Source organism: Trematomus bernacchii, unplaced genomic scaffold (genome assembly GCF_902827165.1).
Source record: "Trematomus bernacchii unplaced genomic scaffold, fTreBer1.1, whole genome shotgun sequence".
In the NCBI taxonomy this organism is placed as follows: Eukaryota; Metazoa; Chordata; class Actinopteri; order Perciformes; family Nototheniidae; genus Trematomus; species Trematomus bernacchii.
The window spans coordinates 1,014,818-1,028,505 of NW_022987828.1; the positions used below are offsets into that span (position 1 = coordinate 1,014,818).

Sequence of the window (13,688 nt, forward strand, 5' to 3'; positions counted from 1 at the left end):
GAAGTATCTGTGGTCAGTATGGTTAAAACCATGTCTGAATTAACATAGCTATTCCCAATTTGCAGTGAGCAATCTCTTCTCGGAGATACTTTGATGTTAAGCGGCTTGCACACTGAGTGCTGATTTTGGTAGTGGTAAAACCTCTGGCGGTAACCTCCACAGGGAGCTCTTAACAAATGCCAGGTGGGTGGGTCGCCACCCCACCTGAGTGCAGCAGCATTTCTCTCTCTCTGTCTCGTCATTACAGCACACCTTTCTTAGAATGAATAAAACAGAGTTGCTGCTAAATACTCCTGCTATCTCTCCTTTAAGAGCTTCCTTTTCGCCCCTGTCTGCTGTCCTCTCATTTATTCCTGCTCCACCAATTATTCAGACTTTTGGTTTTGCTCCATTGCAGGCTACTTTTCTGTCGAACCGCTTTCCTTAAAGTTCCTCTCCTCTCCCCGTGTCTGTCTCTCCTCCTTTTTCTCTATCCACTTGACTTGCAGTTATCTGTCAAATTCCACCCTGGCGGCTGCTGTGCCTGAATCAATCAGAGTTGACTAGCTTTCGGCTTATCTGCACCCTAGGTGATTGATTTTCCTCGTTAGGTATAATTTGATGCTCTATCCCATCTCTTCCAGAGCAAATTAAATTGTAGTCGAGTCCAATGCTCCGGTGTGAGCGAGCATGAGCAGATGTGAGAGAGAAAGTGAGGGAGACAGACAGAGTGGCAACGTGAAAAAGTGTTTGTGTTCTGTGTGTGTGACTGCGTGTCACCAAAGTACGTTGATAGATACAGCTAATGGAAAGTGGCGGACACACTAAAGCGTGCTGTCGTACACTGTTGCTGACAGTGTACACACACACACACACACACACACACACACACACAGTCAGACACACACACACACACACACACACACACACACACACACACACACACACACACACACACACACACACACACACACACACACACACACACACACACACACACACACACACACACACACACACACACACACACACACACACACACACACACACACACACACACACACACACACACACACACACACACACACACACACACACACACACACACACACACACACACACACACACACACACACGCTGGTGTTTTTATAAGCAATATAAATCCAAACCTTTCAAATGGAAACACAAAACACCACCACTCACATGTAGCTGTCTTTGTAGACAGAACTTATACGATCAATTACAATTATTTTACATGTTCTGGACTGATCTGATCTGACAATATTGATTCCAATTTGATCTACCTGAATGTTTACATTGAAACATGTGTAACCAACTTACTCTGAAACACCTTTTTAACGAGCATTTTGACACAAATACTGAAGGGCATAGTTTTAAATGAACCTTTATCCTCTTAAATTATTGATGCGATATGAAGAGAAGACTCCTGAAGATTGACGCAAAATAATCAGCTAGAGGGAAGATGTATCACTCTCTGTTGTTGAAACTAGAAAACATTGTGGTGTTTTAGTCTGAATGTTTTCTCCTTACAATTGATCTGTGTGTATTGTATTTTGGCCTTTGGTGAAGTTACTCATGGAATAAGTATTAATTCCAATAACTACATTTATCATTCAAACCGGTGGCAGCTACGATAACAGGAGCCCAGTGTTTTCCAACCTCTGTGACTGAATTCACAGTTACTTGCAATATTCAATTATCCACATTCACGATGCCTTTTATTTAGATTAAAGTCAAAGTGAAATGTGTCACACTAAAGAGATGGACAGAGCACAGTTCAGAAAGGATCTGATTTCAAAATGTCCCCGGATTGGTCCCCAAACTACTTCTTGGATCGCTATGGGAACTGAGGCTGAAACCTATTTTTCTATCAATCGTAAGCTGCTGAGAAAGCCTGGTGTCATGCAGCCTTATCTGTATAAGAGAATAGATGTTATCCACCCACCTCGTCCTTGTCTTCGGCCTGGATGAAGAGCGGAAGGGCAAAGCCCACCTGGGCCAGCTCGGTGATGTGGAGCCGATACTCAGAACTGTTGAACTTCGGAGCGTTGTCGTTCCTGTCGATTAGCAGGATGGTAAAGGTGGTCATCACGGTTGCATCTGATGGACTGCGATCTTCTTTCAACTCTGTGGCCTTAGAGAGAAGAAGGAGAGATTTGATTGCCCCTAAAATGTCATTTCGGATGGAGGTGGTCAGCACACAATCTCAGCCAGGTATTTACGGCTGTTCATTTATTGGATCAAAGGGTGGACTCAAAGCAATCACAGAAATAGGCTCAAAGTGAGGCCAAGAGAGGGCCAGCACATGTACATCCACGTACATACAATGAGATTTAGGAGAAAAGTCCCATTGAGAAGACACTACTAGAAAAAAAGAACTATAGGAGAGAAAGATAGCAATAGGCAGCCGTGGTCTTTTATTGATGGAATAGTGTCACAAGCAATAGGAGAAGAGGCAGGAACAACATAGTGGTCTCTGGGTAATCAAGGTAGTTTAGCCTCTCTCGTTCCAACGCCACTGAATCATTTGACCTCCACCTCCACACGCTCAGCACTATCTAAGCTGCCTGAAGTTGAGAAATTAGTTGTATTACTATGGCACACCGCAATCAATAGCAACACCACCTAAGAACGCACAAGCAGAGAGAGGCAGAGAAAATGTGGAGGGGAAAAATCCATATCTTATAAATACAATTTTTGGGCGACCCTTTTTTTCATTTTCAGCACTTTTTGCTTATGCTCCTTTTCTTCTTTGGAATTATTGATTTCAATTAAAAAGATGACTGAGGTTGGAATATGTAAGCCAGCATCTTTTTTGTATCAAACCTTAGAGCTAGTTTTATCTCAATGTTGAGTCTCTCACATAAAAAAAACGTCATACAACGTGCTTTTTATGGACAATAATTGCGCCATGATTGAATACATGAGTGCTAGTGAGGCTATTAGGGGGTACTAAAGGCCATTTACTGTGCTGTACAGGCACAAACCATTTCACTTGACATGCCATCAAAATCCCCAGTGTAACATTGGAAAAAGTATGTCTTTGATCGGAAAACCTTCCACTTTGAGTTGCACTTGGAAATCCATTTCACGCACCCTCTCACCCTGTGGGTACCACTTGGTGTACAATCCTGGAAGAGAAGAATTGGTGACAGAAGAGAACGTTGTGGCATGTTCAAGGTAGGAAGGTTGGGGGCGGGGTGAGAGGGCAGGAGTGACATAAAGTGATATAGACTTTAGACTCAGTGGAGGGATTTAGAGATTGCACCTGCTTCAAACAGAAGAAAAGGTAAAAAAGAAGCGGAGGAACCAAAGAGCATTTAGTGTTCGGATGACTGTAAATCGTGTTCTTTTATCTTATCCTCCTCTGCTCCCCCTGTCCTGCCCAGCTGCTGGATGTTCACTGAACAGCAGCCTCTAAATGGGGACATAATCACAAATACCTTCACTGACCAACCCAATAAAGGTACTTGAATATGTCTGGATCACAAACATCTATTAATAAACATGGTATAATCTTGTATCCACTTTTAATTGAAGTATTGACCTTGAGATGTTTTCTAATTATAGCCAAATACTGTCAAAATACGTATAGTATGAGCTGCAAACCCAGACACTGCATTGATTTAATACACTATCATATCAAAGCCCTCTCTTGATCCACCAGCAAAACAGCCTTTCGATCCCTTCCCCCGGCTGCCACAGTCCCTCCACCCCCCCCGTGCACCGCGTCCCCTTCAGTAGCTCACCTTAACAGTGAGCGTGAATCCTGCTGAGTAGAGAGGGTTTTCTCTGTCCAGCTGGCCATTCACTGTCAGGGCCCCGCTGATGTAGTCCAGGGCAAAAACGCTGTTGGTGTTCCCTGGATGGATGGATGGGTAGTTGGAGAAAGAGAGACAGAGATAAGAAAGTCAGACGTACAAACGAAACTGGCGTTGTGGATAATTCAACATAACACCTGGGAGGCAGCGTGGAGCCTCTGGACGGGGAGGCATTGGATGAGCTATGTGCATGTCTCCATTTCATGCAATATGAACGGCTTTTGCTTTGCCATGTCCTGTCTCTCTACCTGCCTTTGGCTGATCCACCACCTCCAACATGTCCACGAGCTGCCTTCCCTACATCCCTTTGGTTTATCCGTCACTGTCTGCCCTCCTTGCACTGCCTCTTTGTCAGCATTCCCTTTCACTTCTTTACATGATGTACACCAGAGTTTCTGTCACTTTACATTCACTCAATTCAAGTTGCAATTTCTATTCATTTTCATATTCAATTTTGTTTGCTTATTTTAAACTTTAGATAAGATAAGCTTCTGCTGAGAATACAACCCCCCCCCCCATCCGCTAAAAACGTAACACTTAGATTTAAATAAGTTTTACACTATGTTAGCTTTCTGCACATTTCTCCTGAACTCCATTACTTCACTGGGCTGATCATTGCATTAACTTTGTTATAGTCTATGCACTTCTTCAAAGAGGGGCGTTTGAAATGATGAACTTGACACTGTTCTCATTAACAAGTTTAAATGTGCCTCGTGTTCTCTATTCACTTCAATTATTAGACTGAGACCCACTCAAGTCCTCTTCTCATATTTCTTATTCCCTCTCTTCTTTTTAAAATTAAACTCCTTCTCATTAACTTTGTCATCACTCTAACACTCTTCTTTGACACGCTCAGTCTGGCTTTCTCTCTCTGTCAGGCAACTTGTGGCTGTTGGCTGCTAATTGCACCCAGCAGATGGAGACAACAAACGAAAATGCACCCAATCACCCTCACCTCTCTAATTTCCTGCCCGCTGTTTCCCACTCACTTCACACACACACAGCAATATGAATCACCTTTCATTCCAAAACACTGAATGCCTTCACAGCTTCATTGGTATTCTCTGTGCCTTCCACATGTGTTGTATGAGACCTAAAGAAGCCCCCGTGCAATCTGGAGATAGTGGCAGTTCATACATGTGAATGTTATCGGAGCGATCTGCTCAGTGGAGCAAACAATGGAGCAGACAGAGCTGTATCAGACGGCTGCACCACCTGGAACTTATACATGTGTGCCTTTTTAATATAGACTGCTGTCAGCAGCGGACAGCACAGGAACTCCTCAGTGCTCTCACACACTGTTTAGCAGGATGATCTCCGGAGAGGTAAGAGAGCAAACATAGTCAGCGAACTCATTCCCTGTCTATGTCAAAGTAAAGAAAGATATGAATTTATTTAAACCAGGTTGTCTAGATGAGAGTACGGACTGGGAGTGTTATGTGGTGGCCGACAGGTGCAAACCCGCTAAAACAGCACAAAACATTTCCATAGGGAAAAACGTGCTGCAGTTTTCAAAATGTATGGAACAAATATGCCAAAACGCACGCAAATGAAGAAACCTCTTTACCAACTTGACAACACATGTGCAGCATTTAATTAAACATTCACCAAATGACAAAACATGCGAAGCGTTTACTAAAATCCTGCATAAACGAAACCCTACGAATAAAAATTGCTTGTCTGTCCACTACTAAATTATAAATTAATAATATTAATAATAAATAAGGGAGGCTGTGGCTCAGTCAGTGAGTGGGTCGCTTTGGGTAAAATGATCTATCAGGTGACACGTAATGTAAATAAAAAACATAGAATAACTACTCGTTAAGAAAAAAAGAATTAAAATAAAATAAAATGACATCAATATCATAAAACATACAAGCAGTGTAACTAAAGATTTAAAATCAATTAGGAAAACACCACTGCTGAATTCATATCGTGTTTTCGCAGTAATTATTTCTAAGTAGGGCACAGTATGAACCTTGAGTTGCAGTTCGAGGGATTACAAATGACTTTCTTCAGATAGTTTATAGTAATAGCTGAGGTCTAGACTACAGAGAAACATGGTCAGATGGTGAGTCTACAGTGCACAACGGCTCAGGTCAACAGATTAACCCATGCCTGTGTTCCCTGCACCCCACTCACTGCTCTATTATTGCCATGTACCTAGCCTGGAATGGAGAGGAGGGAAGCTACAGAGAGTGCACAGAGGGGGGCGTAGAAATGGGAGGCAGGCCAGCAGAGAGAGCAGCGCCCTGGGGTAATTAGCCTGGATTGAGGCCAAAAGGTGGAGAAAGGGAGGGAGGTGAAACGGACAAAAACTACTGCTGATTACATCCAGCTTACATAATCTATTTCATTGTGGATCTGGAGAAAGGTGTGAGTGCAGTGCGACTCGAAAAAAAAAACGTATAAGTCATACTTTAAATTCAAGGTTACTCGAGAAAGATTAGTCAGCATGGCATTGACTGTGCCTTTAAGTTTCGATTTCTAATCACTTTATTTTGCGGATTACACACCTACTGTATGGTTAAGGTTTGATAGATTTTAGAGAAAGATCATAGTTATTTATAATTCTTAAGTTTGTTCGATTGATGTTTGTTGACAGTTAAAATAAAACGACATGTTTTCGACTTGTTTTGTTTGTCTGTTCTGGAAAGGTGTAGCATGAGCTAAGGAAGAACCCATTCAATATTGGAGGTATCAGAATCATGGGGCGGATACATCCATTAGGCTTCACTTTGCAACATGCATTCATGTGGTGTCAGAATAACTGAAAATATGAGTTCCCGACTGGAACAAAAATCAATAAAAAAAGAACGCTCTTAGCAATCAAATACAACACATCTTCTTTGCTCATGAACACAATGAAGTCCAAACAGCGACTCCCCAACTTGGCAAACGGGAAGCATCTGAGAAGCATATGAATGTAGCATTGGCGAAGGACTGCAGTAGGTGTATCATTTGTTGTCGTAAGATTAAACTTGGAAAAATATGACCGTTTCTTTGTCATCATCAGTGAAGAAAGCTGACACATTCATTCCAAAATGTCCTTTTTGCCTGCTTGGCAGAGGTACGAGTTGATGTTAATAATGAACGGTGGTGGTAGTGTTGGGGGGGGGGTAATGTGCAACGGTACTCTCAGTGTGGGCATCATGCCTGTAAATTGGTTTGTCAGCTTCAGTGGCCTGACTTGCATGCCAATCCACTCCAACAGCCGCTCCTTACCCGGACGACTGGGCACTCACCTGGCCAAGTGTGAGTGGGTTTTATCACACACACACACACACCCACATCGTTGTGCTGCGCTGTAATGTACATGTGCACGGTTACAGCAGACTGCAGGTTTTACCCTCTGTATGCAAGAGGATTTGACTTACTGCTTCAGGTTCCACAGAACGGCCGTCCACCTCTCTGACCAAAGCGACAGACTGAAATTATGCAGCGACTCAGAAGTCCCACTGAGAGGAAAATATAATCATATTCTAATTGCTGATAGAAAGTGTTCAAGTGATCTGCCAGGACACTGTGATTAGATCAGGGGGGGAAATTGCTGCACTCAGTGCACACTGTCAAATTCAGCAAAAATAAATGCAAACTTATTTTTTTGCATTTGATATTCATACTAAAAGCAGGTGTGTGTGTGTGTGTGTGTTTTTTCTTTTCTGAATTCTTATGCAGATAAGGTGTGAAAGTGTGTGTGTATCAGAGTGCATAACTGGCAGAGTTTGATTCTATGATGTGAGACTCCGGGGGTTTAGCCATGCTCTCACATTACTGACAGTACTGGACTGGAAAATGAGAAAACATGCCATAATTTTGTCTAGTGCCGAGTACTCAAATGCAATCGCACATACACACACAGATAAATAAATGCCCACAAGCAAGGACGCAAACACCAAAGCAGCCATTATTTCCTTGTGGTACAAATTTAGTATGTGTGCAATAGCTTTAATAGCTGATATTACAATCACGGGATAAAAGTAATCCGATAATTTGCCACTTTGAAAAATCTCAGCATTATTGTACCAAAGCAGAAAGAAAAGCATGGGTGTGGATTTCATTTTATCTATTGACAAACACATTTAGATTCTTGTGTCATGAACAATAAAATGAACGCTCATTTACTGAGAACAGTTCCCTCAATCCCTGAAATTCCACTTCTTACAAAGAGCAAATGAGTGAATGCAGAAAGGGAAAAATAGAAAGGTCAGGAATGGGAAAGTGGATTGAGTCGCAAAAGTGGAAAACATACGTGTAGTTATTATGTAGGGATTGCCCAAGAGAACAGAAGAAGAAAAGGCATTTGATTTGATGAGCTCAATCGTGCGTGCGACAAGTGGATGACAATGACTTTCTCCGAGCAATGAGCTTTTAAGGACAGCCGAAGCAGGAGTTCTGCAAGTGTAATCGCCATGACTAAGCCAGTGACAACTGTTTCCTCTAGTTTGTGACAACACTATGGGGGCGTTGGAACATTCTAGTAATGTGATATGGCATGCAGCCAGTGCTCAGAGTCTTGGGGCTAAGATTGTGTGTATTTTGTTAAATGTACACAAATTAGTGTCACTTTTAAGGATTACGCCTACAGGCAAATCATATTTGATGATGAGGTTTCAGTTATTGTCTTCAAACCACACGCACTTCTGAACCTTCATGATTGGCTCCTCACATACACTGCCTTGCTTGCGCACATGCTCATCTGTGCATTGACACACACCCCTCAGTGTCTGACAGCTACCAGTGCATTTGTATGTGTTTTTGTGTGTGTGATGCAGACTGATAATGGCCCTGTGGGTGTCTTGCCATTGGCAGACGAGCTGAATTTCATGAATACTCAATGAAGTAGTTTCATCAAAAGTTTTTCTTCAAAAAAGATTCAAGGACAAATGTTCTAAAACAATACATGGAGGATGAAAGCAAAAATGTCATTTTTTGCAAAGGTATCGCAATCTGTTTGGTTGACATAGATGGTAAGATACACTTCTACAGATGTGTACAGATGTGTTACTTCCATAGCTACCAGTCTGCTTTATCAGAAAGGAGTCAATGTCAGAAACAGTGAAGCCACAGTTAGACTGAATTTAATGTCAGAGTGGATGAGGATAAACATGTGTTGTCATTGTTTACATTCTGTTACATTACTGTAGGGTGAGTGATGCATTACTTAATGCTCCTCATCTGTGAAGCCATGTCACATACACTGGGTGTATTAGGTGTGAAAACATTTTAAAAAGATTTAGTTACTAAAATGTCCTTTACAATCCTCATCATGTCTAAATGTCATTATATTGCCTTAGTCTATGAAATGAAGCTATTCTTACCATGGGGCTGTGCCTCAGTGTTTTAATACCCAGCCCCTGCAGTTAGTGTGTGATGAAGTCAATGATGACTTGTGTTGTAACAGCGCTGTCTAACACTGTTGTTACTTATAGCGAACAGTCTACTGACGGTAAATTATCAAATTGATGGTTCAATAAGTGAAACCATAGGTTTAATAGGTGCACCTGACAATTGAAAAATACCAACACTCCATGAAAATGATTAGATATTCTCATTAAATTAATAGATATTAGTCCAAACAGAATTGTTTCTCAGTCCTTATCAAAGTCGGCCATTTCGTGATACCCGGTATAGGAGGTTCTCACTGTTAGTTGAATAACTCCAAAGACAACTGTACGTTTTAAGACTTTACTTCTCTACGACAATAACAACTGTTACAACTGTTACATCTCCGAAAATACAACCATAGAACACCCGCCTCTCGCACACACGCAAAGGGTAAGGAAACCTTAACACTCACTATCACCCAAGTTCCTCACCTGTCTTTGAAGCACTTTACCCAAAGCACCAGTCACAGTTAACTGCAAAAAGATGCAGCTTTATACCTCACCTCTTTTCTTTTAGTAATGGTCTTATCACTTACTTAGAATAAACTGTACTACAGATAGAGTACTTCCTCCATTCCAGATGACACAGTATAAACTTAAATGATTCTCAACCTGGTCACAGCCAACACTATTGATTCACAATCTTCAGCTCTCTCATGGAAAATAATCAAACTGAGGCATTGATTACTGGCTGTGATCTATCAGCTCAAGGTGTCACATGTTGTCTATTAAACAAAGCATTGAGCTGACAGTGTCTTATCTATTGACTTGTTTGTTCACGTGTGTGAGACCTTCTGTCTCCGTCTCTAAAAGTAGCCTACAGTACTTGGGATTTAACCTCCCATCTGATATTTTGTTGCAGTTTGCCCGTCAATACAAAAATCTTTTTCTGCACACTGTACAAAACAACAGCTGGGTGGACGACAGAGGCAGAGGAAATTGGGTTTGGCATCTGTAAATGTGCGTGTTCAGAAGCAGATAGCTGAGGATAACAATTCTCAGCCAGGCAGTAACCCTTTTATCCTGTAGATAAATGAAGATAAAAGGAGAAGGTCTAACAGCAAAAGATAAAGCTGATATATATGTTAAGGATATCATTTTAATAAAAAAAAAAAATGTTAAGGTGAAAACATACAACAAATGAGACTAGACAATGCATTTCCTGCTGAAAATGCGTGCGAATGCTGTAAACTGTGTACATTTGTTGCTGAATTTAGCTGACAATGCAGAAAAAGCTGAATATGTTATTAGTTGAATGGTCTCTGTAGCTGCTTTTAGCTACAAAAACCAAGTGAGTGTGTTGCTGAACTTAGCGGAGAAATGCAGAAAAGAGAAATGATTTGAATCAAAATTGTTACAGCTCAAATGCATTGCAATGACTTTGTTGGAAACTTGAAATTGAAATGTTAAACTGGAAGAGTAGGAAAAATAGTGAAGAAGCTTAATAAGAGTAAGTTAATAGTTTAATGGTTTCTGCAGCTGAAAGTAGGCTGAAGGAGTTACATATCAGATGTACGTAGTAGTGAATGATAAGAGAAGAAAAGAAAGTAAAAAGGCTTTGAAAAGCATCAGAATATTTTAACTGCAAACTTTTGGTCTTGTGATCATTTTAAAGTTGGAATGAAGTCTCTAGCTGAAAGTATGTGGAAGGAGAAGCATTTGGCGCAAGGTGTAGGTAAAAGAGGATTTGAAGGTTCCTCCCATTGAGTTACATGTTAAAAAAAGAGTTTAAAAAGCTGAATATTTCAAAAAGTATACAATATTTTGAGAAAACTTGCTGAAAAGGCTGAATATTTTGATATTTGAATGGTTTCTGTAGCTGAAAGTAGGCTGAAGTTATCGGACGGCAAAATATTGGTTGAAATAATAAGAAGAAGATATACAGATTCGAAGAACTACAGTGGAGCATTCACACTAATTAAGGGGCAGTACGGAGGATTCCTACTGAACTTTGGTAAATGTAATTTAATCTTTTTTAATTTCTTGATTATAATTTGATTGTTAATTTGAACATATACATACATTAAGATCTGATTTTGTATGATTTATGATCAGAATGTGTTGTGTGATACTAAGTGCATGCAACTGTGGGATTAAATGAATGAATGAAAAGATGGGTGTAATGAGGAATCTGCTGTATGAGACAGTATCATAGCCCAGTGAGGTCTGGACCTGATGTTAACACACCTGCTCGGCTCGACTAGAGTCAACTAGACTTTGAATTGTGTTGTGAGCAGTGTCCCGCAGACTATCTGCCTTCTCCAAGAGATTACATAGCCACAGGCTGCGGAGAGCCTCAGAGCGTCTAATTGAAAACGCAGAGAAATCCTAGCGATGCGGCATTCACAATAAGAGCTCCCCATAGAATAACAGGTAATAGCCTTGTCCATATTACAGCACGCGTGCTGATAGGAGTGAGGCACTATGGAATCAGAGCATCAGGGTGTAGCAGCACAGGATATGTGTGAAAAGGCAGGCGAGGGGAAATAATCCCCTTTACTGCTTATCAGTTTGTCCAGGCGGGAAATGGCGTATGCATGCCCGTCTGACCTGTATGCTCAGAGGAGGCTGGGACACCAGGCCAGTCGTCTCCCTCAGATCAGCGGCACAGGACAGGGTCATGTGACTCACATCTGTGGCAGGGCAGACAGGCTCACAGGCTTCCCCAGGAAAACACCATGGAAGTCAGTGGACGCCTGTGGCTACACTGTGTCAGGGCATAATGAGGTCTCAGTCTGTAGCATCTGACAAACTTCCCAATACTGTAGGATTTATTTAGTAAATAGGGAAATTGAGTTATCATCTTTTATCAATTTGGCCAATTATTCTGCTTGGGTTGCTGCAAATTAAAATCCAATGCGGTCAGGCAAGAGATTGTAAGAACTAGGAGTTGGATGACTCTGGGACAATTTCTTTGCTGCAGTTTCTCAACATGGGAAGATGCAATGAGAGGGGAAGCTTCATCTAAAAGGAAAGAAAATGGTAGGGATGGAAAAGGGCTTAAAATGGGATTAGTTTCGCTTGTGTGTGACAAAAGAGATAGAAACAAGAACACACAGATAAAAAAGAGGCCGATATGAAAGGCTCGGGGATGTCCTTTCATTCTGTGGGATACTTGGCTGATTTTTTTCCTGCTTGTTCTTACACTAGCATTACAGCACAGTAAAGACGCAAACAAAGTTTACACAGGGGTTTAACTCATATCCTGACTCTTGGACAGACTGGTTTGCTAACATCTCTCTGATAGCTCTTTTCAGTTCGGTAAAGTTTATGTCTATCAATCAATCAATCAATGTTTATTTATATAGCCCAATATCACAAATGTTACATTTGTCTCAGTGCACTTCACAGTTTGTACAGAATATCAGTATGACAATACGATACGACACCCTCTGTCCTTAGACCCTCACATCGTACAAGGAAAAACCTCCAGAGAAAACCCACAGTTTAAAGGGGAAAATGGGAGAAACCTCAGGGAGAGCAACAGAGGAGGGATCCCTCTCCCAGGACGGACAGACGTGCAATAGATGCCGTGTGTAAATCGAAGAGATAATACATTTGACAGCATAGGTAGACCAAATGTTTGGAAATGCATGTGTCTACAGTATAATAAGAAGATGAATCCAGTCTATTTGGCCAAATATAGAGTGCAGGTAATCCAGTTAATAGCTCCAATAATTAAGCCAATCGAAATGGATTGTTCACCCTCAGTAAACAGTTTGTTAGAGAGAACAACACTATAGGAATGATGTGAAAGAGATGAGAGTTTTATGCAACTAACCTGCTACGCTCTGGCTACAGTCTAACCGATAAAGCATTACACACCTTGACCATATTTGGATTGGCCTGTACGTCAGCTGTATCTCTTACGAACATTATCAAAATCAAGTAATGTGTTCACCAATGAACACATGTGCATGAGTATGATGGTTTGTCTGCACTTTTCCAACAGAACCACTTTATTATTATTAAGAAGTTACTGTCTGGTTGAAAAATATGTTTAGCATACAAGCGCAATACAAGTTGCATGTAACTGTATGTTAAAGATATCCTACTTAGAATATTGATAATACATATTGTTAAAATGAAGGAAATGTACATTGATGATTTTATTTGATACGCTGTAAGATGACATTTAGACAAAAAGATGTCTGAACTCATTTGTGAGTCATTTCCAAAACCGCTTTGAGGTTACAGTGGCATTTACCTTTCACCACCTAAATAGGATCTTTGAGTCCCTTAATGCATTCCAAAGATATCGTATTCAATAATGTTATTAAATGTTTTGAACCCTCAGGTAAGCATGTTAAATCAAGTATAAAGGGTGGATATCCTGCTGGTGTTCGACTAGAACTTTTACCGTAACAGGTCATTTCACATTTCAAGAGGAACTGGAGTTAAAGCAACTTGGGAAACAGGACTGAACAGGCTGATATTGCTGATGTGCTTTTCTAAAGAGATAACTGTATTATTAAACAAT

The 13,688-nt window shown here is 40.9% G+C and overlaps 1 protein-coding gene across 1 annotated transcript in view; it reads right to left on the bottom strand.

Moving 5' to 3' along the window:
* The window catches only part of cdh23 (cadherin-related 23), a 185,371-nt gene that overhangs the window by 78,001 nt on the left and 93,682 nt on the right, over positions 1-13,688 (bottom strand). The window contains 2 exon segments of the mRNA XM_034152488.1: positions 1,946-2,134; positions 3,750-3,862. Coding sequence (XP_034008379.1) covers positions 1,946-2,134; positions 3,750-3,862 — 302 coding nt within the window.